The sequence below is a fragment of the Rhinatrema bivittatum genome, chromosome 4 (assembly GCF_901001135.1).
Source record: "Rhinatrema bivittatum chromosome 4, aRhiBiv1.1, whole genome shotgun sequence".
NCBI lineage: Eukaryota > Metazoa > Chordata > Amphibia > Gymnophiona > Rhinatrematidae > Rhinatrema > Rhinatrema bivittatum.
In genome coordinates, this window is record NC_042618.1 from 304,446,798 (window position 1) to 304,470,738 (window position 23,941).

Below are 23,941 nucleotides of genomic sequence, written 5' to 3' on the forward strand. Positions count from 1 at the left end.
TTATCTGCAAAAAGGCAAACTATTTTCTATAACTTCTCCACTATATTGCTAACAAAAATATTGGACTGAACTGGCCTTAGAAGTGATCCCTGAGGCACTTATCTTTCTCTCCTCAGAGTGAATTCCATGTACTATTATCTTCTATTATGGAATTCACTCTGAGGAGAAAAAAATGGAGTGTTTCAGGCTTGGTCCTATCTGCCTGCCTCCCTCCCTGAAGAGTCAGAAAAACTGAGGGCTTTATGAGAGTGCACTCTTGCGTATGCTCAGTAAAAGTTTTATTGAGCTTAGAAAGCTGAGTGTATATCAGCGCTATCTGATAACATCTACGTGTAATGACTAATTAATTCTGCTGTTTATGGAGAATCCTGTTTAGCTCTAGAGTTGAAACTGGTTATTCTTATTGGAATAAACTTTGAGGGACCTTTTTTATTGTTTTGTTTTGGTTTTTTTGTTTGAAGCACCTTTTTTGTGTTTGAAGGAAATTGGTTTTATATTAAATCTACAGTCTGCCTTGTAGTTTTCTTATTTTGTTGGTTTGTCTTACCTAATTCCTCTGCCTTGGTTGGCCCAAATCCACAACATAAGCACAAGAACAACAGACAGAATGGAAAAAATGTCTTTGCCCATGTGACTTTCATCTCCTAAGGAATTGAAAGCACAGAATTTTCTAGAATCAAGAGCTGGTAGTTACTGGGCAATGCTGGACAAGCAGTAGTGAATGAATACCTATGTTTGATTGGTAGATAACTCAGTGAGTGTGACAGTCACTAGCTCATTTTTATGAGGATATAAGTCAGGGGTGGCCAACTAGCATCTCATGAGTCACATGTGGTTCTGTGGAGCACAAACTGCAGCTGTGAGTGAAGTCCACCTTCTATTGCCAATCATCTCATCTGCATGCTGCAATCCTCCTGCTTCTCAGCAACCAGCTCATGGGAGAAGTTATAAGTTTACAACTTCTGGCCATGAATTGGCTACTTAGAAGCAGGAGGGTCATAGCGTGCAGGAGCTGCCCTCCCCCCAAGCAACAGTTGCCAGCTGACCCCATTCTGCAGTGGCTGAAGAAAAGGCCCGATAGGGTGCCACAGATGAGAATCACTAGGCTGCTGTAGGCTCCATTCTGCGATGCCTGAAAATGAGTTCAAGTGGGACCACCATGGAGAACCTATCCTACAGTGGCTGAACAAGAAGAAGCCCAGTAGGCCACTACAGAGCCTATCCTGTAATGGCCAAAGATGAGGTTTGGAAGCTGCCACAGAGCGCGTCTGGTGGGGCTGCTATGAAGCCCATTCTACAGTAGCCAAAGAAGAAGCCAGACAGGCCACTGTAGAAGAGGAAAGATAGGCTGCTGCAGACTCCATCCCATGACAGCTGAAGACGAGACCCAGAAGAGAGGAGGCGGCCCTGAGAGAGTATTTGTGTGCCTCTGTGTATATGTAAGTATCTGTGTGTATGTGTATATGAGTGAGCCTGTGTTGTGTGTGTGCAAATTTATGTGAGGTAATTTTTGAGAGAATGAATATGTGTAAGTGTGTGTGTGTGAGGGAGAGGATAAGGTTTGTGCAGACCCCCTTTTCCTCCAATCCACAACAATCTCAGGGGACTGGAAATAATAAAAAAAAAAAAAAAATGGCCAGTATGAAGAGTATGAGATTTTTTTTTAATCCTTAGTAGTTAGTTTTGGAATGTGTTTTGATGTCTGCTGTTTTGAAATATTGTTGGAGAAAATAAATTTATATGCAATTTTGGATGTTCTTTTTGGCTGTTTTGAAATATTTATTCTTTATATTAGTGTGGTTTTACTATTATGAATGTTTCTTGATTTTGATATTCTATGAGGAATAGTGGTAATTCTTTTTTTCAATTGTTGTACTACATAATAGTTGTGCTTCTTGTGGTTTCCAATTTAGTTTTTGTCTACATGTTTCTATTTCTAATTTGGTTTTTTTTTGTTTTTTTGGTTCAGTTTGATGAGGGTCCATGTTCTGCTAGCACAGGGTTGACCAACCAGTATCTAGTGAGCTACATGCCCTGGAGAGGAGGTGCCAAGAAGGCGTGTGAATGGGAAAGGGAGGGTCTACTGCAGACTGTGAAAGGGCTGGCAGCAAGCAAGAGATTTACATATTACAACAGTACTGGGGCAGGGTGCACTCACTGAGTGAGCCCATGAGCAGCAGCACAAAACAGAATGTGTGAGTCTTTGTGACTTAAAGAAAGAGTTAGGGGTAGATTTTTAAAAAAAGCGCGTTCGCGTACTTTTGTTTGCGCACCAGGCGCAAACAAAAGTACGCTGGATTTTATAAGATACGCGCGTAGCCGCGCGTATCTTCTAAAATCCTGGATCGGCGTGCGCAAGGCTGCCGATTTTGGGCAGCCGGCGCCCGCCGAGCCGCGCAGCCTGTCTCCGTTCCCTCCGAGGCCGCTCCGAAATCGGAGCGGCCTCGGAGGGAACTCTCTTTCACCCTCCCCTCACCTTCCCCTCCCTTCCTCTACCTAACCCACCCCCCCCGGCCCTATCTAAACCCCCCCTTACCTTTGTCCGTAGATTTATGCCTGCGAGAAGCAGCCGTAAATCTACGCGCGCCAGCGGACTGCTGGCGCGCCGTGCTCCAACCCGGGGGCCGGTCCGAAGGCCTGGACCACGTCCCCGGGCTGGCGCCACGCCCCCGAAACGCTGCGTCATCGGGTCCCGCCCCCTTCCAAAAACCCCGGGATCTACGCGTGTCCCGGGGCTCTGCGCGCGCCGGCAGCCTATGGAAAATAGGCGCGCCGGCGCGCAAGGCCCTGCTCGCGTAAATCCGGGCGGATTTACGCGAGCAGGGCTTTTAAAATCCGCTCGTTAGTGAATATGTTTGTGTCTGCAACCAAGAGAAGAGAGTGTGTGTGTGTGTGTGTGTGAGTCTGTGTGTGTGTGTATCTTTGTCTAAATGGTGTGTGTGTGTATCTTTGTGTTTGCAAGAGAGTGTGTATGTGTCTGCATGTCTCTCTATTGGAATTGGCCTTTTCTTTTGGGTAGGGGGGGTAGAGAGGCATCTCTTTCCCATCCATGAAAGCCATGACAGTTCTGTCTCTGAATTCAGGTTTTGTGGCTTTTGACGTGTGAAAGGTTGGCCACCCCAGCTTGTGTATGTTTAGTATGTTTGTAATGAGATTTAATTGTAACTGTTATTTTTTAAACAGAAGACAAATATAGTATTTTATTGACTTAAAAACTAAAAAGAAATTGAATTAAATGTTTTTTTAAATTTAATTCATAGATTTTCATCCACCTTGTTTAGCTATGATAACCACATGCAATGTAAAGACTGAGCACTTTAATTGTTTTCAATTTGTATTTTATAAGTGGTAAATTTGATAAACAGAAGTCTCGTAAACAGTTTAGGTTTCAGAATTCTGTGTGAATACCAGCTAAGTACTGTTATGTTCTTTTGAATTTTATGCATTTTTATTGTATATCTTGGTTGTAATCCACCTTGGTGCATTGAGACTTGCAGACTATAAATCTGTGAAATAAAGAAATTTTAAATGAGGTCTCCCCCAGTGGCTACTTTTCTTCTTGGGCCATTTGGCTAACATACACCAGTAAGGTCTGCGCTATAAACAAAAAATGGCTCTTTTAATGCCCATTGAATGAAATTGACAATCTATGAAATGGGGTTGGGGTGGGAAAGGGATGGGGGGAGTTGTTTAATGCCCTGCAACTCGACCTCATTGCTTAGGCAAAAACTTGTTATAACCAAGGTTGATATGAGGTGGGAGGTGGGGTGTTAAAACAAAACTGTCTTATTTGGTTATTTGTCCTTTTAATACTTTTGAATCCATTTCAGGTTGAGACTTGGCTGAATCGTGTTTTGGATACAATGAGGGCAACAGTTAGACATGAGATGACGGAAGCAGTTACTGCCTATGAAGAGAAACCTAGGGAACAGTGGTTGTTTGACTATCCTGCACAGGTATTTTACTAGATGGGGTGGAGGCCATTACTGGAATATCTATGGAGATTTTGACTCCCTTGTGGTCCCGTAATTTTTAAAAGGTGCTGGGCAAATATCTTTTTAAGTCTAATAACAAATATTATGACCAATTTTCAGAAGAACTAAAATATCTCTTGGGGCTAAAAATAATTTAGTTGAATCTAGTTTTCAGGATCTTATTTTGAAAAGGTCTGGGCAAGCGTGGGTATATCCTGCATATAAAATCCTGCACTGTATAATAAAAATCAGAAAAATAGAATTCCCTTGTGTCTTCAAATATATTTCAGATATGTCACACATCTTTATTACTACTTACAAAAGCATAAGAAACATTATTACAGTAAATACCACTCATCTAAAGATTACTGAAACCACACTATATATACTGACCCATATCTATAGTCAGGCACATTCATTCAACTCAATCATGCACAATGCAAAAAGTCAATCTATAAGTTGCTCACAAAATGGATAAAATTTAAATAACAAATCTTATGCATAAAATTCAAATGTTAGAATCAATGCACTGCTGGCTTGATCTATACAATATACAGTTCTTTCATTGACTTATATTGCAACTGAGCCATCACTCATGTTGAATCAAGTCCTAACAAAGGCTTTTGTTTCACCTGTTATCAGGTTTCATCAGGGGAATGTAATTTTCTTAGTGAAAACTTAAGCAATGTAAAAATACTGAACAAAAGCTTTGCACATAAATTTCCTCATAGGTTTGTTTTAATATTGATCGCCAGATGGTTTAAATCAACAAAACATAACTATAAAATTTGAAAAAGGAAATTATTACTGCAATTTTAAACTATATAAATGATTCTCAAATTCATAAATGAGAAGATAAAGATGCCAGACCTTTAAATTGGCATCTCAAAGAGTGGTACCTATTTTCTGTATAGAAATTTTCAATGCTGCATATTTTTTTTATTTATAAAATGTATAGCCCACTGATCCACAGACCTCAGTGAGATACAATAAACATACATTATAGACATATATGATACAGCAATTACAGTTAAAACAAAAATAAAAATAAAAACATAAAACAAGCAAAAAAACCCCAAAACATAAAAGCCTTTTCATTTAACCTGAAATGTCACATCCCTTCTTATTGCAGGAGCTAAAGAGGAAACGCTAGTAGAAACAGATGGGTTTTCAAAAGTTTCCTGAAATGCAATAGATCCTTCTCAACCTTAAGAAAGTTAGGGGAGCTCATTCCACAACTGAAATCCAGCAATAGAGAGCATTCACTCATGGCACTGAGCCAAGTGAATAAATTTGACAGTAGGGATGACAACACAGTAATGACGGCAGAGAAATACCAAATGGTCCATCCAGTCTGCACAGCAAGCTTCTCTACTTGGCAACTGCCTCCCATGCAGGCTATCTCTGTGTTTCTCTTAAGAGCATTAACTGCCACGCCCACACCATGCAGTTATTCCAAGCTTTATGATAACCCATAAAAAGTTTAGCTAGGAACATTTTTTTACTGGGTGATGAGCTTTCTTGAAAATTCAGACAGAAGCCCTGATAGACCAGTCCTCTCCCCTTCCCCCTACTTAGCTGTGAAGCTGCTGCCCCTACAGCTGTAAGTGCTCCACTGGCACTTCCTCCATCACTGTCACACCTGTCCATTCCCTGTCCCTCACTCCTCTTCTGTCTGAAACTATCATCCCTCTCCTCCCCTCCACAGCTGCAGGCACAATGTCTGCATCCCCCAGCCCTCTCCCCTTCTCCTTCTCTGCTGTGAAGTTGTTGCTTCTACAGCCATCAGTGCTCCCTGGCATTTCCTCTATCACTGTCACCACCCCTCCATTCCCTGCCCCTCACCTGTCTTCCAAATCAAATCATTCTCCCTCTCCTCCTCTGTATCACCTAGCCCTCTCCCCTTCTCCATCCCAGTGGTGAAGCTGCTGCACCTACAGTCTTCAGTGCTCCTCTCATCTGCCATTTCCCCCATCACTGTCACTGCCCCTCCATTCCCTGCCCTTCATCCTTCTTCTCCCCTTCCCCCTCCCAAATTCCAGGGCACTCCCCTCTAGCCCTAGTCCTATTCCCTTCCAATTGTGAATTTGCTGCTCCTACAGTCTTCATTAATCCTGCTGCATGGCTCAATTTCTGCCCTACCTGCCACGGGGTGCATGCAGTGACTGACGCACACATCCGGCCTCTTATAGTGAGGATTGTAACTGCCTGTATTGGTATTGTGTAGCGGAAGGGATTCAGTGGAAAGGAAATATAAATGTGAACAGATGAATAACTTAAAGATTCTCCTCATCCAGAGGTGTCCTTTCACCATCTGCTGAGAAGAAAAAGTCCCAACCTTTTGATGCAGAGTGTAAAGGACGTGTAGGCAGTTAACTGATAGGCCTGAGTAAACTGTTGGGAGTAAGATCATTCACTGCTTTGAAAACTAGTGCGAGAACTTTCAAACACATACGCTACTGTATGGAGAGCCAGTGAAGATGAGCTAAAATTGGAGAGATAAAGGAATGAATAGGTATTCCCAAAACCAGACGAGCAGCTGAATTTTCAATGGCTTGTAAAGCTGTTAGAGTGGACTGAGGGAGACCCAATTATAGAGAATTACAGTAATCTAATGAAGTAAAGATTGACTGTGTAACAAGATGGAAGTCAGATGGAGATAACATAGGATTGATAGTATGTAACAGGAAGTTTGAAAAAAAAAAACCCAGTTACAAAGATTCTGCTGAGTATATGAACTTAGAGAAAGAGCTGAATCTAACTGAATTCCTAAGTCCTGGGCTTCAAGTTTAATTGGGATATTAACATCTTTAAAGTTCCAACTAGAAAGGGACACCCTGGATTTCAGAGCGCAAGAGAAACATAATCTGTTTTTTTTGTTTGTTTTTTTTAAAGTTCAACACAATGCTGTTGCAAGACAGCCATTTATTGATTTTTGAGAAACAATATTCCAGTTTACTGAATGCCGCAGACTTGGTAGACTTTAGAGGAAAGAAAAATTGCAGATTATCAGCATAGAGCTGGTTAAAGACCACTCTTTCGATGACTTTAGCTAATATAGGAAAAGTGGAGATTGGGCTGCAATTTGCTAAATCAGAAGGATTAGCATTAGATTTTTTAGGAATAGGATGAATGGTTGCCTCCTTTAAATTAGATGGTACTTTTCCCTGAATGAGGGCGGCCTGAACAATAGCCTTAACCGAGTCATGCACCTCGCTCTTTATCATCTTAATCTCAGCTGTGGAGCATGGATTAACTGGGCAAAAAACTGTGCTTCAGTGAACCCACTATTGAATTGATTTCCATTAGTGGAAGGGAGATCGGATTCCAACCAAAGAGAAAACAATGATGAAATATTGGTGGGGATACTAGCATCCACAGGCAGACCTTTCACAAGTTCCAAGATCTTACTAATAAAAAATCCTGCAAAGTCATCGCTAGACAGGGAAACTGGAATGGTAGCTGCATGGGGCGGTGTTTTTAGCAAAGAACAGACAATCCGAGATAATTTTTGTGGGTGAGAAATGGCAGCAGTAATTCTTTTAGAATAAAATTCTCGTTTGGAAGAATCTGTAGCAGCTCTGTAAGCTGCTAAACTTCCTTATTTATTATAGATTTGTTTTGTTGCCATCTTCTTTCGGCTCTACGAACCTCTGTTTTATGAATTTTTAATTCCATTGACTACCATGGGGCAAAGTGCCTACAAGAAGAGCAAAATAATTTCATAGGTGCTATTTCACCAAAACCGAATGAAGCAAAGACTTCCATCTATTTACTAGGTATTCTACTTTGGAATCTGAAGGGGTATGCAATGATGGAAACCAACGCGCAAGCAAATGTTGCGGGTCAATAAGGGTGCGGCGCATAACACCATGACTCTCAGAATGAGCTATAGTTTTAAAAACTGGAATACTAATTATACAATGAATCAAGTAATGATCAGACCAAGGGACTGGAGCACAAGAAATTAGCAACGATTGATGAGAAATCTCCTCTCAACACATGAAAATCAGATCTAATGTATGACCTAGTCAATGTGTTTGTGAATGTACAATCTGTTTGCACCCTAGAGAGAACATAGAAAAAAATCACAGCTGGAGGATAATGGGGAAAAATTGATGTTTAAGTTAAAATCCCCTAGAGCTATACTATTTTACATGTCAATTTTAGCTGCAAGCAAATAAACAAGGAAAAACAATTATCAGAAAAACCGGGAGAGCTGTAGATCAGACATAATTCCAGTTTTGTGATGAGATCAGAAAAAGCATCTCAAGAGGGGTTGAGGTTTCTGTTGCTATAACTGTCAGACCAAGAGAGGCCTTGGTTTCTATTAAAAGGCCGCACCACGTCCAGCACCCCATAGTTTAGAAAAAACAATGTACCCAGGAAGTTGCAGCTTTAAACTGCATGTTACCATTGACAAGAAAGCAGCCAAAATCATCTATTAGTTTATTGCAACTAAGAATTAAATGTACAAACTTAAACAATAATGCCTTTAATGCTTTACTATCCCTTTAACTCATTCTCATGGATTAGTTCCCTACTTTTCACAAGCAGCAGGTAAATGTCTAATCAAAGATAGGTATGTGTCACTACTGGGTGATTCGTTATTAGTATTTCTCTTGGATATAGTAGAGACCACTGCCATGGAACTTACTGCTGAATGATACAAAAGTACTATGACATTTTGTGTTAGTCTGTACTGAAATCCTGTTTCTTATATTCTGTTTCTTTGCAGGTGGCACTAACATGTACCCAGATCTGGTGGACCACAGAGGTTGGAATTTCCTTTTCCCGGCTGGAGGAAGGCTATGAGAATGCCATGAAGGAATATTATAAGAAGCAAGTGAGCCAGCTGAACACGCTTATCACCATGCTAATTGGGCAACTCTCCAAGGGCGACCGGCAGAAGATTATGACCATCTGCACCATTGATGTGCACGCCAGGGATGTTGTCGCCAAGATGATTGCTCAGAAGGTGGGTGCGTATTATAGAGCAAAACTCAAAGGCTGGGGTAATATGCTTGGAAAGTTGTAGCAACTGTAGTCATCTGGTAACTGGCCATTACATTATGCAAATCCTAAACTGAAGAGGAAAAGCATCAACGGCAATTGGAACAGAGGAGTAGCCTAGTGGTTAGAGCAGTGGGCTGAGAACCAGAGAAGCCAGGACTCAAATCCTGCCTCTCTTACTGATGTTCCTTGTGATGTTAGGCAAGTCACTTCATTCTTCATTCCCTCAGGTACAAATTTATTGTAATTTAATTCCAAGCTTTTCTATCACCATTTGAAGCATGACTGTCCATGGTGGCATAGTCCATGCTAGTTAATCGAATATGCTGATTAATCAAATATACCGGTTTTCTGAGTGCCCTTTGTCCCACTCTCCCAAGCTCTCTGTCTTCTTTTTAAACCTTCTTGGCAGCTTGTCTGATGATCTTCCTTCACCTAACACTCAGTGTGGGGCTGTAAAAAGGAGTATGTGTGGGTGTGTGTGTGTGTGTGTGTGCACGTGCGCATGCTCCCTGTGCTGCAGGTCATGCAGTAAAAAAAAAAAAAAATGCCTGCTAGATGCTGGATAGCTGAGTTTTCTGGTTATTCAATGATTTTACTGTACATGTGCAATATATATAGTACATGAATCAAAAACAACTAAACGCATCAATAAATAAAGCCCAATAATACTCAGTAATTTCCCCTTACCTCCCCATTCATTAAACTTTCCCAAGGATTATATTATCTCACTAAACATAATATGTAAAAATAGCAGGCCTCTAAACTGCCCACCCATAATTTATATTTGATCCATTGTCTCTTATATTACCTATGTATATTTTATATTTTATATTATATATGTTTTATTGTTATCCACTGAGCATGCAGGATTGTGGGGAATATAAATATTTTAAGTGAATAAATTCCCCCCTACTTTACCCAGGCAATCAATTTTTTTTCCAGTCATAGAAAATCAACTCTTAAAAATCAATAAAGTCCATATTCAGTGGGCTGGTAATTTTGAAAGTTACACAGGTAATTTTATCTGGATATTCAGTGGAATATACTCGGGTAAGTGTTTCACTGAATATTTGCAGCTAAAGTTAGCCAGGTAACTTGAGGGCAGCTATTTTTCTGACCAGAGTTGCCCAGCTAATTTTAGCTGGGTGGTGTTGAATATCCGTGCTTATCAGCTAAAATTTAAGCACAACCCCGGAATGCTTCCATCACTGCCTCTCTTTATCGCTGTAAATTTTATGCAGGTAATGAGTTTACCCAGCCAAATGTTGCTGGGGGTAGGGCCCTGAGCAACTGCAGCAGGAGGATCAATCCTCTCTTCTCTCGATACCAGTTTGGCCATAACATTTCTTACCCTGAACTCTCTAGCTAAGCTAGACTCCTCTCATAAGGCTTACCATACCATACCAGCTCCCAAAACATCTGCTAAAGTCTTTATACTCCAATGATACAAAAGATAATCAGATATATTTTTCGCAGTCAAATTCCACATTTTTTTTCCCCACTCCTGAAAATCAAAGAATCTGGTTTTCACACCAATCTTTGTTCATTGCCAATAGCTAGCAGATCTTTGAGGTCTGTGTGGTACATAATGTGGGATCACTTTGCTAAGATACTTGGGACCTATCCCATTTAATACCCTGTATACCAAATATATTTTAAAGTGAATGCATGACTTGATAGTCAACCACTGTTGCTTCAAATCTGACTATAACTCACTTTGAGCTTGGGTTTGGAATAGAGAGTAATCAAATATAAAATTCACATCCAGTGATGGGAGTTGGGTCTTCACTAAAAATGTTCAGGAATTAAGAAGATAAAATCTGTATCTTAGGGGGGAAAAGGCAGGTGGGCTAAAAAGTAGCAGAAGTATGAGATACATGGCTTAAATGTTACTGAAATTCCAGATGCATCTTTTTTTTTTTTTTTATGAAGAGCAGTAAGCCTTGACTTCTTGCTACTTTGGGATGATTATTATAGGTGCATTTTGGGAGATCTGCGATGGTAATTGCTGACTCATAAGGAACAAGGACTAACTTCTTACCCTTATTCATAGGTTCCCCACCTATTTGTGTTTTGGCATACAGTCTATATGTAATGTGCTAGGTTAATCCCAGCCATGCTGTAACATCTCAGATTTATTAAGATTTGTTGCTGTCCCTCCAGATGCAGCCGAAAGGCGAAACACTGATACCGTGTCAGGGGATTTATTGAAAAATTATGTTGCTTTGAAAACTGTGGAGTTGCCACAATAAATAATTAATTGCTTTATTCAAACAAATGTGTGGACTCTGAACAACTCTGCACATTTCCCTTGGTTTTCATATTATGTGCAGAATTACTTTTCTTTGCTATTGTGGATTATTTCCTAGGTTAATCCCAAACATATCATCGAGAAAATATATCTTGCAACATTCTGTGTCCTGTGGAGTGATAACTTTGTTTTATTTTATAGCTAATAATTACCGAGGAGCTGAATCGAGCATTCCTGGCACCTACAAGTGCCTTCACTCAGCAGTTCCTCACTACCTCTCTTTTATCTCTTACGCCCCCTCCTCGTGCACTCTGCTAATCAGACAAGTCGCCCACCAATTCCCGACTCTGTGCTTTCCACCTGGCTTCAGCATGCACGTGGCATAGATTTCCTCAGCATCATGCTATCTCTCTTGCCTTCTTTAAATCCCATCTAAAAACTCACTTTTTTGAGGCTGCTTTTCAATCTTAAGCCTGATTGTCCACCTTCAGCCTCATTAACTAATTTTAACTATTTTCTTACAATATGAAACTCCTCAAGTCTCTTGACCTGTATGTGTATCTTTATTAGATTGTAAGCTCTATTGAGCTACAGCACTGCATACATTGAGTAGAGTTATAGAAATATTTAGTAGTAGTATATCCCATATTAGAGAGCCTTTATTTTGAACAGGGTTTCATTGCCACAGTGCATGCAGATCAGCAAGGTTTGAATCCATCCCTAAATTAACCAAAACAGAAGTTATTGATTGTGTCAGCTCTGGGTATTTTAAAGTGAATTTAAAAAGTCTGGCATGAGCATCAATTAGATGTGTGAACAAGTCGGGCTTACGCGCACATACTGTATTTTAAAAGCCACCGAGATACGCGCTTATCTCCTGCAGCATGCACATCTTGCGCCAATTTAACCAGGGGCGTGATCTGGGCAGGACATGGGCATTCCGTGGCGAGGCCGAGAGATATATGCACAAATACTTACACACCTGGGGGTGCATCCAGGTCTAGTGCCATGTAAGCTTACTTCTGCTGTGGAGGAGGTGTAAGTTTAAAAATAAAAATCTATATCTGAGAGGTTTTTAAGAGTTTGAGCTAACTGGGGGGAGTGAAGGTTATTGAACTAAGGGGGGTTTGGAGGAGCTAGATCTTACCTGGATGAACTGATGGCAGAACTGGTGAAACCTGCAATGGTGAGGGTGGCGCGCCCTTTTTAAAATCCCTCAACACATGCAATAGAAGCAGGATGTGTGGCCATGTTCACGCCCACGTAAAATTAGGCACGTGTGTGTGGCCAGGGTATTTTATAATGTGTGCAAGTTATACAATGGCCATGTCCCTAGGTGCACGCCGATGCACATGTGCCAATGTGTGCCCACGTACCGGTTTGAAACTTACCATTCCTGTCTACTGATGTGACAAGTTTCATATGATCTTTAAGCTTTGATGGTGCCTGTGCAAAATTTGAAAAATTTGATGTTGCTGTAGTCTTATTGAAAGAAAATCGGAGGCCTGTTGCCTCCGTCTCTTCTGATAGCCAAAATATTGGCTCTGCATGGTAAACTTGAGCAGTAGTACGCAATCCAGTTCCTTGGGCATACCTTGCCAGGTTATCTACAATGAATATGCATGAGATACACTGCCTCCATTTGCAGCTGCAAAGATTAAGTGTTCAACAGGCATGGACATAGTTTAAAAATACAATCCTAGATGTGCAGTCCAGATGAATTCACGCATTAAGAAAGGTGGAAGAAAGGCAAAATGATTACCGGCATGGTTAACAGATGAAGTAAAAGAGGCTATTTTAGCCAAAAAAAACCTTCCTTCAAAAATAGGAAGGGTCCATCTGAAGAAAATAGGAAAAAGCATAAGCATTGTCAAGCTAAGTGTAAAACATTTGATAGGACAGGTGAAGAGAGAATTTGAAATGAAGTTGGCCATAGAGGCAAAAACTCATAAAAACTTTAAAAAATATATCCGAAGCAAGAAACATTTGAGGGAGTCGATTGGATCATTAGATGACCGAGGGGTTAAAGGGGCTCTTAGGGAAGATAAGGCCATTGCAGAATTCTTTGCTTCTGTGTTTAATAATTAGGATATTGGGGAGATACCAGTTCCAGAGATTGTTTTCAAGGGTGATGAATCAGATGAACTGAACCAAAACACTGTGAACCTGGAAGATATAGTAGGCCAGATTGACAAACTAAATAGTAAATCACCTGGACCGGATGGTATGCATCCTAGGGTTATGAAGGAACTAAAAAATAAAATTTCAGATTTGTTAGTTAAAATTTGTAACCTATTATTAAAGTCATCCATTTTACTTGAAGACTGGAGGGTGCCCAATATAACTCCAGTATTTAAAAAGGGCTCCAGGGGTGATCCGGGAAACTATAGACCAGTGAGCCTGACTTCAGTGCTGGGAAAAATAGTGGAAACTCTTCTAAAGATCAAAATCACAAAGCATTACAAAGATGGATTTACCCAAGGGAAGTCTTGCTTTACAAATCTGCTTCATTTTTTGGAAGGGGTTAATAAACATGTGGATAAAGGTGAATCAGTTGATGTAGTGTATATGGATTTTCAGAAGGAATTTGACAAAGTCCCTCATGAGAGGCTTCTAAGAAAACTAAAAAGTCATGGGATAGGAGGCGGTGTCCTTTCGTGGATTACAAACTGGCTAAAAGACAGGAAACAGAGTAGGATTAAATGGTCAATTTTCTCAGTGGAAAAGGGGTAAACAGTGGAGTGCCTCAGGGATCTGCACTTGGACCGGTGCTTTTCAATATATTTATTAATGATCTGGAAAGGAATACAAGTGAGGTTATCAGATTTGCAGATGATACAAAATTATTCAGAGTAGTTAAATCACAAGCAGATTATGATACATTGCAGGAGGACCTTGTGAGACTGGAAGATTGGGCATCCAAATGGCAGAAGGAATTTGATGTGGACAAGTGCAAGATGTTGCATATAGGGAAAAATAACTCTTGCTGTACTTACATGATGTTAGGTTCCATATTAGGAGCTACCACCCAGGAAAAAGATCACAACATCATAATGGATAATACTTTGAAATTGTCGGCTCAGTGTGCTGTAGCAGTCAAAAAAAGCAAACAATGTTAGGAATTATTAGGAAAGGAATGGTTAACAAAATGGAAAATGTCAATGCCTCTGTATCGCTCCATGGTGAGACCGCACCTTGAATACTGTGAGCAATTCTACACCGCATCTCAAAAAAGATATAGTTGTGATGGAGAAGGTACAGAGTTGGGCAACCAAAATGATAAAGGGGTTGGAACAGCTCCCCTATGAGGAAAGGCTAAAGAGATTAGGGCTTTTCAACTTGGAGAAGAGACGACTGAGGGGGGATATGATAGAGGTCTTTAATATCGTGAGAGGTCTTGAACGAGTAGATGTGAATCGGCTATTTACACTTTCGACTAATAGAAGTACTAGGGGTCATTCCATGAAGTTAGCAAGTAGCACATTTAAAACTAATCGGAGAAAATTCTTTTTCACTCAATGCACAATTAAGCTCTGGAATTTGTTGCCAGAGGATGTGGTTAGTGCAGTTAGTGTAGCTGGGTTTAAAAAAGGTTTGGATAAGTTCTTGGAGGAGAAGTCCATTAACTGCTATTTATCAAGCTGACTTAGGGAATGGCCTCTGTTATTACTGGCATCAGTAGCATGGGGGGGTCTTAATGTTTGGGTACTTGCCAGGTTCTTGTGGCCTGGTTTGGCCGCTGTTGGAAACAGGATGCTGGGCTTGATGGACCGTTGGTCTGACCCAGCATGGCAATTTCTTATGTTCTTATATAAGCAAATCTATCTCATGCATATTCATTGTGGATATTCTGAAAATCAGACTGTCTGGCTGTGACATCAGGACTAGGCTCTGATGTGAAGTAAGACAAAAAACTTCACTAAGAAAGGGATTCCTTCCTGAACTAAGGTAAGGCAGTCAGCACAAGGTATAGGCATATTTTAGCATGTAATTCATGTTTGCTGAATGTTACTGAGAAGGAATTCTTCATGGGTTAGTAGTTAACTAAGAGGACAGTAAACATGTTAAAAACAAATTTTAAGGGTGATTCTAGAGCATACGTGGGACAATTTGGGAATAATATGCAAAAGTATTCTGAAATATAAGCAGCCAAATCCAAAGATAGGCTGAATTGAGGAGGAATTTATTTTTTGTCATCTTTTTTGTGCAGGTGGAGAATGCACAAGCTTTCGTCTGGCTGTCACAGCTCCGTCATCGCTGGGATGATGAGAAGAAACACTGCTTTGGAAACATTTGTGATGCACAGTTCCTGTACTCCTATGAGTACTTGGGCAACACCCCTCGTCTAGTCATCACTCCCCTGACAGACAGGTACAGCGGGAAGGCTATGTTTGTCTGAGGGCTATAACTCCCCTAGAAAGCATGTATGGTGAGTGTGAGGCTGTGCACTTCTGAGGTTTCATCTTATCACACACAAGTGCTGTGTTGGATCACACCAATGATCCAGCTTGGCACTTATGAGCCCAGCATCCTGTCTCTGACAGTGGACAATCCAGATTACTTGGAAGTACCCAGCAAATACGAATAGGAAATTCATTATCTGTTCATTTATATAAGTATGCTTGGCTAATAATTGCTAATGAACCTGTCCTCCAAAAACTTGTCCCAGCCTTTCTAAATTATAGCTAACCAATAGGTGAGCAAACCAAAACCTTAGGGTAAATACACACACAGAAAGAGGATGGCAAATTTCACAAAGGATGATAAGCTCTTAAATTTGTAATCCCAGTTGGTAAAAAAAAAAAAAAAAGAGGAATATCAGAAGTAGGGAGACTCTGTTATACCTTTTTTCGTGCAAACCTTTTTTTAAACCAAAGTATGCTATTAGCCTTGACCACATCCTCTGGTAACACATTCCACAACTTAATTGTCCATTGCCTACAAAATGTATTTTCTTAAATTTGTTTGTTACCATTTTCATGGAGTTTCCCTTAATCTTAGTACTGTTTAATAGAGTAAGCAACCATTCCCTATGAACACATTCTATCCCCCTCATGATTTTATAAACCTCTTCCTTTTCTTTCTGCTATATTGGTCCAGAATGATTGGGTTTAGTCTCTAATCCAGCTGATGGAGGCAGAGAGCATTTTTTTTTTTTTTTTAAATAAACTGTGACATCCATTGAACCAGTATTTTCTTTTTCGAACTGATGGAGCAGCAGTATTTATCTTTTTGGTCTGGCATATGATTTGAATTTAATTTTTTTTCTTTTTTTAAATGCATGGGCCATGCATCTCTAATTTTTTATAGAATAGTGAGCCAATGTTTTGTTGAATCCTCTATTGGGAATGAGTGCTTTTGTTTGAGCCAATTTAGAGCATAGGTACATATATTAAGGTAAGGAGGAAGAGAATCCTCTATGAAACTTTTCAAACCTTCCCTACCTTTCTTTACTTGTTTAAAAAATAAAAAGGAACAGAGATGACGTTTGAACCTCAAAAAGTAAGACTTGAGAGCATTCATCCAGAGAGTTTCTAATCATTTTAAAATTATTCTAACCTTCATCGCAGAGATCTTCAGGCCATTTTAAGCCCTCCTTATGTTGATCATTATTGCTGTAGTTCTCCCTGAGGCAGCAACAGAACAGCCATGCCAGGCAGTATAGCGTGCTGTGCTTAACATTGTGGCAATTAAAACATGGAGGATGCATTAAAAAGAGAATCTAGGGCCTTTAACAAGCTCTAAAGTTAAGATAAAACAGTTATCTGTTTACCCTGAATCATTTGAATCAACAATTTCATTTGTTGATTTTTGAATGGCGGACATTTTGAGAACAAAGCACTGCACAGGTGCAGATAAAAATCACAACCCACCAGTTTTGAAGCCTGGACCTTATGTCAAAATGGGATCGGTCATATCAGATAGCAATCCTTTTCACAAATGTTTGTTTAAAAGAGTTTTTCAGATTCCTTATATAGAATTCTGTGCAATGCAAGCAGAAGATTTAGATGCTTTATCTCTAGTAATAGAGAATCTTCAGGAGCATTTGGCACTGTGTCTATGTAAACCTCATAAGGGACTGATGCAATACTGTGTACTGAGCCGAGCGCACTGTTAAACTGCAGTCTGACGCGGGTAGAATAGGCACTAATCAATCCCCTAATGCACTAAGGGGATTAACGCATATTCAACGAGCGTCCAACGTGGAGTGAATCTAATAGTGCTCGTTACATGCAAATGCATGTGAATGAGGCTATGAGGCATTCACTCCCAATGCAAAAAAGAAAATGTGCATCTCGGACGCACATTTAACTGTCATCTATTAACGCCTGCCAGGAGCAGGCGTTAATAGCTGTGCACATCAAAAAAGACAAAAAATAAAAGAAATAAAACAAAAAACCCCAAATTGACAGTCAGACCCATCACGAAAACCGACGCTGAGTTTATCGGCGTTGGTTTTCGTGACAACTGTTCGCCGCTGAAAACCAACGCTGGGTTTATCGGCGTCTGTTTCCCTTACTGCCGTACACCAGTCATGAAAACCGATGCTGAGTTTATTGGTGTCGGATTTTGTGACCAGCGTACGGCAGTCACGACCCCCTCATTTAAATATTGCATGGTGGGCGCCTGGGGCGCGTTAAGTGAGCGGGCGCTGAACAGTCAGCGCCCGCTTTCTACACAAGTTTATTTCTTCGTTTCCTAAGATTTTTAAAATCGTCAAAGGAACTTATTTAAAAAAAAAAGGTCCTTAAGCAATAGATCTTTCTATTGCAGGGATGGAGGAGGAATTTGGGGAGAACAGTTTGGATTCCCCAGTAGAAAGGGAAATTTTTCTTGAGCGGAAAAATTTTTTCCTGTAATCTCTCCCTGTTTCATAAAGGAGTGTCTGCAGCATTAAATTTATAGGATAATTCTTCCATAACTGTGATCTGTTTTTTTTTATCCACTTTGTGAACAAAAAGGTAAGGCGGTTTAATTCTGTTAGTCTCTGATATGGTCATAGTTTTATTTGGGCCCAGTTTATATGACCACCAAAAATTGTCACAAGTCCATTGAACTTGGGTACACAATATGGATGGAGAAGCCCAAACTGCAATATAGCAATGAAAATCAAAGGTAAAGAAACAAGTTTTAATGTTCATCAGTTTATGCTGTTCACACAAAGGGGCCAATGCAATATCATGCATGCAAAAAGCAGCCGTCCCACTTGGATGCACGTTTTTTGAACGCCCGGACATCCCCTTTCTTGGGCATTCGATTTAATAGTCTAATGAACTGTTGCGCTAAAAGGGCCACACAGTGGATAATTTGCCCGTCCCTAGCGTGTCCATGGCCATCGAGTGCCCAGGAGAAGTGGCTGTGCACAGGTAAGGAAAACGGACTCTCAATTTTCTGAGCGTCCGTTTTCCTAACCAGTGCACAGACAAGGGTTAGGAAAATGGATGCTTGTAAATTGAGTGTCCCTTTTCCTAACCTGACAGCTGTCAGTTTGTTTTTTTTTGCAGCTTTCTGTGGTTCTTCCTGCTTAGTATCACAACAATATTAAGTAGGAAGAACCACAAAAAAACTGTAGTTTTTGCTCTTCTGAGCATGGCTTGGGGTGCCTCAAAACTTAACACCAGGTCTGGGCTGGCATTAAAATGTGCGGCTGGCATGCACATTTTTTTTTTTTTTTTTACATCAGGGGTACTAGATAATAGCCTCATCAACATGGCATTTGCATGTGATGAGTGCTATTAGCTACATTCCGGTATGAACGCGTGTTTTGGACAAGCTAATCCCGATATTGCATTGAGCGTATGTCTAGCATGTCCAAAATGCGAGTCCAGCCACGCATTCAGCTGTGCGCTGAGCTCAGCACACGATATTGCATCAGCTCCAAAGAGTTTATTATAGTTCCAACAACAGTTATTTCAACATTAAAACCTGTTCTCTTACTTTTGATTTTTACAAGTCCATTGAAACCAAAGTATAGCACAGGACATCAGTCTTGTCACATTTAATTAGTGCTGAAGAACATAGCACAGACACAACTGATGCCTGAAGCATGAGACCATATCAGAGCTGAAGCATGGTGTTGTATCGCAGGCTAGTTCCTGAGCAGTTATCAGCTCAAAAGAACAGCACAGTAGCTATATTGGCTCCGAAAGCACAGCACAGAAGCCATATTGGCACCAAACGTTAGGCACAGACACAACGGCGCTGAGGAGAGATGCAGCAGCATGAACTCTGAAAAACGCTGAAGATTTACTACTACTACTTCTCAACGTTTCTATAGTGCTACTTGGATGTACACAGCACTGTATAAACAACACATGAGAGACAGTCCCTGCCACAATAGAGCATACGATCTAATCAAGACAAACAGGGCAAAAGAGTCTTGGGGAGTTTCATATAGTAAGACAGTAGTTAAAATTAGTTAATGAGACTGAAAGTGGACAATCAGGCTTAAGATTTAAAAAGCAGTCTCAAAAAGGTGGGTTTAACCAAGGTGAGAGAGACTGCATGATACCCAGCTTAGGAAGTCTATTCCAAGCATTTGGTGTAGTCAGGTGAATTGTATGCTGTTCCTTGCATGCTACCTAGTAAGGGGCTGGAGCAAGAAACAGAGGGTTGTTTTCTGCTACCTAAAATTCAGGGCACCACCCAATAAATTCATCAGGGAAGAGCCTTGTGTGCTTATGCTGATAGATAAAAGCTGCCCTGCTGATAATGCCTCTTTAGGCTTGATATCTAGGACAGCTGTCCGCCCCCCCCCCCCCCCTCCTAATCCCAACCCTGCTCAAGGATATCTTCTGCAAAAGGAAACCTTAAATGGTTTTACAGCACCTTAGCTGTTCAGATGGAATGTTAACACAACTGTCTTATCTGGGCTGGGGCTGAGATGTCAAGTTCAAAAATAACATTCCAGTAAGTACAAGTCGCTTGCGAGTTTTCTATTGGTTTCCTATAGCGTTGATACTTGCTTTAAGAGTGTTCAACGGCATTTGATAGATGAACTGCCAGGATTTGATACAGGGCATGTCTATGTGTATATATTGAAGAGAGCTAATGCAAGTACTGTCCCCTCTGGCAGACCATTATTTAGTGCTTGTCTTCAGCTGGTCTTCTCCCCAAGGTAAACATGGAACTTATAGCTTCTGCTCAAAGTTCTAATGACCCTGCTAGATTTGACACTGAATAACTCTTGTTTCAGTAGCAAGCCTCACATGCTGATGATAAATCTATGAAGAAGCCACTTTGAAATCCTGCTTGAATGTGGGCAGTAAGTGAAAAAAAAAAACAAAACCTGGTCAGAACAACAACTTCCCTTTCTAAAGCCCACCTGCTCTTGTCTTCAAATGAAAAGGGGAAAGAGAAACTTGAACAAATGCTAACTGGTGGAACACGCAATGAAGCATGTTTGTTTATTTTTTGAGGACATGAAACATGAATATAACCCTGGAAATCAAAAGAAATAGGCCCTAGGAGGATGGGAGTTGGGCTCTACTCTGCAAACTGTTTTATAGGATGAACTGATGGATTAAATAATGCTGGCTATAAATATTTAAATAAAAAAATATACTGTCCAGACCTAGAATCTTGATGAGGCTGTATTGTACACACTGAATTCGGAATCATATTTCTTTATTGGCATGACAGTTTTACATGTTGCCAAAGTAATATATAGAATAATTAAAATAAAAGGGTAGGAAAAGTGGAAAATTCAAATTTTAAGAAGGTCTATCCGACATTGGCAAATGACAGCATGGACTCCGACATGCCCTTCTAAGGTCAAAGCTGCCAGTGCATATGTAATTTGCTACTCAGAACTGGTATTTTCTGTCATTGAGAATTTCCGCCTTTTGGGATCAAAAGAAGCACAAAGCTGGGTGGATTTTTTTAGGGCTTCAGGTTGCTCCAAACAGATGGCAAGAACACTGATTGAACAATGAAAATTCAATGACTTTGTGCAAGAACTTAGCATCGATGGGGAGCACCACCCTACCCTGGTAAAATTTAGTATAAGATGAATAAGTCACTGATACATGGAGTTCACAATCTCTGCAGAGATTTTCACCAAAAACTGTGACATTTTAGGTCTGGGTCTTGAATTTACACAGGTGTGAGAAATATGAAAGGAGGCCTTCTTCAGCTTAAAGCAAGATTTAGAAGAAAAAAAAAGCCACTAACCAGAATCAAGAATTTATTAACACAATATCTCCTCCACATACGCAGTCAGTGCTTCAACAGAAAGAAAACTTTAGTCCACCTTTAGGCCATAGAGGGTGAATCTGCTTCCTGAATGAAGTTGGTAGCATAACTGAAACAATGCCATGCTTATTAAAACTGTACTGTGACTAGTACTAAACTTCCAATGTATGCTGTTCCCTGAATCTTTGCTTTCTTTAGAGCAGTGGTTCTCAAACCTGTCCTGGAGGATCACAAGCCAGTTGGGTTTTCAGGCTATCCCCAATGAATGTACATGAGATAAATTTATATGCACTGTCTCTATAGCATGCACATTTTCTTATGCATATTCATTGTGGATATCCTGAAATCCTGACTAGATGGATGTCCCCTAGGACAGGTTTAGGAACCACTGCTCTAGAGATTATTGCCATGGACTACAATCTTCATCTCATCATCTCAGATCTTCTCCTCCCAAGGCAACTTCAATTTGGAAATAATTCCTGGGGTCACTGGTTTTAAAAGGGCTATCAAGTCATGTTTTTAGTTTCAGGAGAGGAAGAACTGTCTCCTTGTTAAATATTGATACAGGAGAACTCAAATTATTAGAATTTAAATTTAAAAAAAAAGTAACAATTTAGCCTGCAAGAGTGTGTTTTAAATGAAAGCATTAGGAAGGAATTTATTTCAATAAATCATTACAACGTATCATGTCCATATCAGTGCAGGTATTGGAGTTGGACGTATGTAATAAATTGTACTTGATACCTTTTCCCATATCAACTCCACCAGGGATGGATACCAGAATGATGATGATCTTAGCAAAGGACATAGAACTCCAAGAAACTCCAATATCATGGATATGATCTCTTTGGAGGATGTCAATAGTCAATAAACTTATATTGGAAAAGAAACTGTGCATAGCATAGGGCTTCTTTTATCTATATTAAACCCAAAATATCAGCTAAAGAATCTCAAAGAATGATTTGGATTAAGCCATCAGAACTAAATTCCTTGCATCTCAATAAAAGCTGTTTGGACACACAGTATAAGAAACAATTGAGCTCCTAGCAGATGAAAATATCCTCTTATCCTTATCTAATAAAATGAGTCATTCCTTACAGATAAGCTTCACACAATATAGTAACAGACTGATACAGTACGGTGTGCTCAGCCGAGTGCACTGTTAGCATGCGATTGGCTGTGTATTTTCAATGCACGTCTATTACCCCTTATACAGTAAGCATGTCGAAAACACGCGGCCAACCCCCCTCCCGAAAACTAATAGCACTCATCACATGCAGATGCAGAAAAGTGTATAGAAAAGCAGAAAATACTGCTTTTCTGTACATCCTCCAACTTAATTTCCTAGCAATATTAAGTCGGAGGAACCAAAATTTAAAAAAAGGCTGCCCGCCTGTCAGCGGTTAGCAAAATGGACACTCAATTTTACCAGCATCAGTTTTCCTATCCTGCGGCTGTCAGCGGGTTCGGAAACCGACACCGGTAAAATAGAGCGTTGGTCATTGTCTACCGCTAATAAGGAGGCACTAGGGACGCGCTATTGTCCCTAGTGCCTCCTTAGCGCACCACCTCATTTAAATACTGAATCGCACACCCAGCAGATGAAGAACAAAATGGGCCTTCTAGTCTGTCCAGAAAGCTTTCTGTTAAGGTTAGTAGCGACTACTGCTCCGTGCAGGATACCCCAGTCCTTCTGTTAAGGGTAGTAGTGAAGTGACTGCTGCTCAGTGCAGGCTTACCCCCAAGAAAGTTAAACAGTAAGATTAGGTGGACAGATTTGTATGCGATAGTGCTACTGCAGTGGCAAGTATAATCGAGCAGGGCCAAACCTACAGTTGAGGGATATCCAAGGTTACAAATCATTATTTCCTGCACTTCATATTGAGTGAAGTAAAAAGAAAAAAAAAACTTTAATGACAATTCCTGAAGCCAAAATCTTTGAGGTGTATCAGTACAATTCACAATTTGCAAAATGCAACTATGATAGTTTTTCTGCGGAAGCAAGGATTGAGGCATCAGTGGGATAGTTGCATTAATACAGACTTGGCTAAAGGGGGGGGGGGGGAACTTGATGTGTATGTTTTCCCATTCATGGCCCCTTGATGGGCCATATTTCAAGATAATAAAAAAAACAAACCATAGGTGGTACTAGTAGTGCAGAATTGGCACAGGCAGCCACCTTATTCAAGTCTAATGAGATAAAACATCAATCATTCTCTAAAGTTTCTAGGAGTCAAAGGTTTTCAAATCCAAGCTACAATATCATTGGTGGACCAATTTCCATTTTAGTCTTACAACATGTCTCTAGAGAGGTTAAGTTAGTTAAGAAAGGCTATTCATCCTTTGTAATATCCCTACTATAAAAAAGCACCATTAGCATATTTTCAGGTATGGTTTTCTTTTGAATCATATTGCAAAGTTTCATCAAACTCAGCTAGGCATGCGGATATTTCTGCTGATTTAGCCTCCCTTCATAAAGGGTATAGAAAAGATTAAAGATGCAGGT

The 23,941-nt window shown here is 40.3% G+C and overlaps 1 protein-coding gene across 1 annotated transcript in view; it reads left to right on the forward strand.

Annotated features, from left to right (window-relative positions):
* Nucleotides 1–23,941, forward strand: part of DNAH9 (dynein axonemal heavy chain 9) — a 1,128,006-nt gene that overhangs the window by 274,205 nt on the left and 829,860 nt on the right. Inside the window, exons 24-26 of the mRNA XM_029600235.1 lie at nt 3,831–3,956; nt 8,713–8,952; nt 15,452–15,612. Coding sequence (XP_029456095.1) covers nt 3,831–3,956; nt 8,713–8,952; nt 15,452–15,612 — 527 coding nt within the window. The remainder of the gene's footprint in view (nt 1–3,830; nt 3,957–8,712; nt 8,953–15,451; nt 15,613–23,941) is intronic.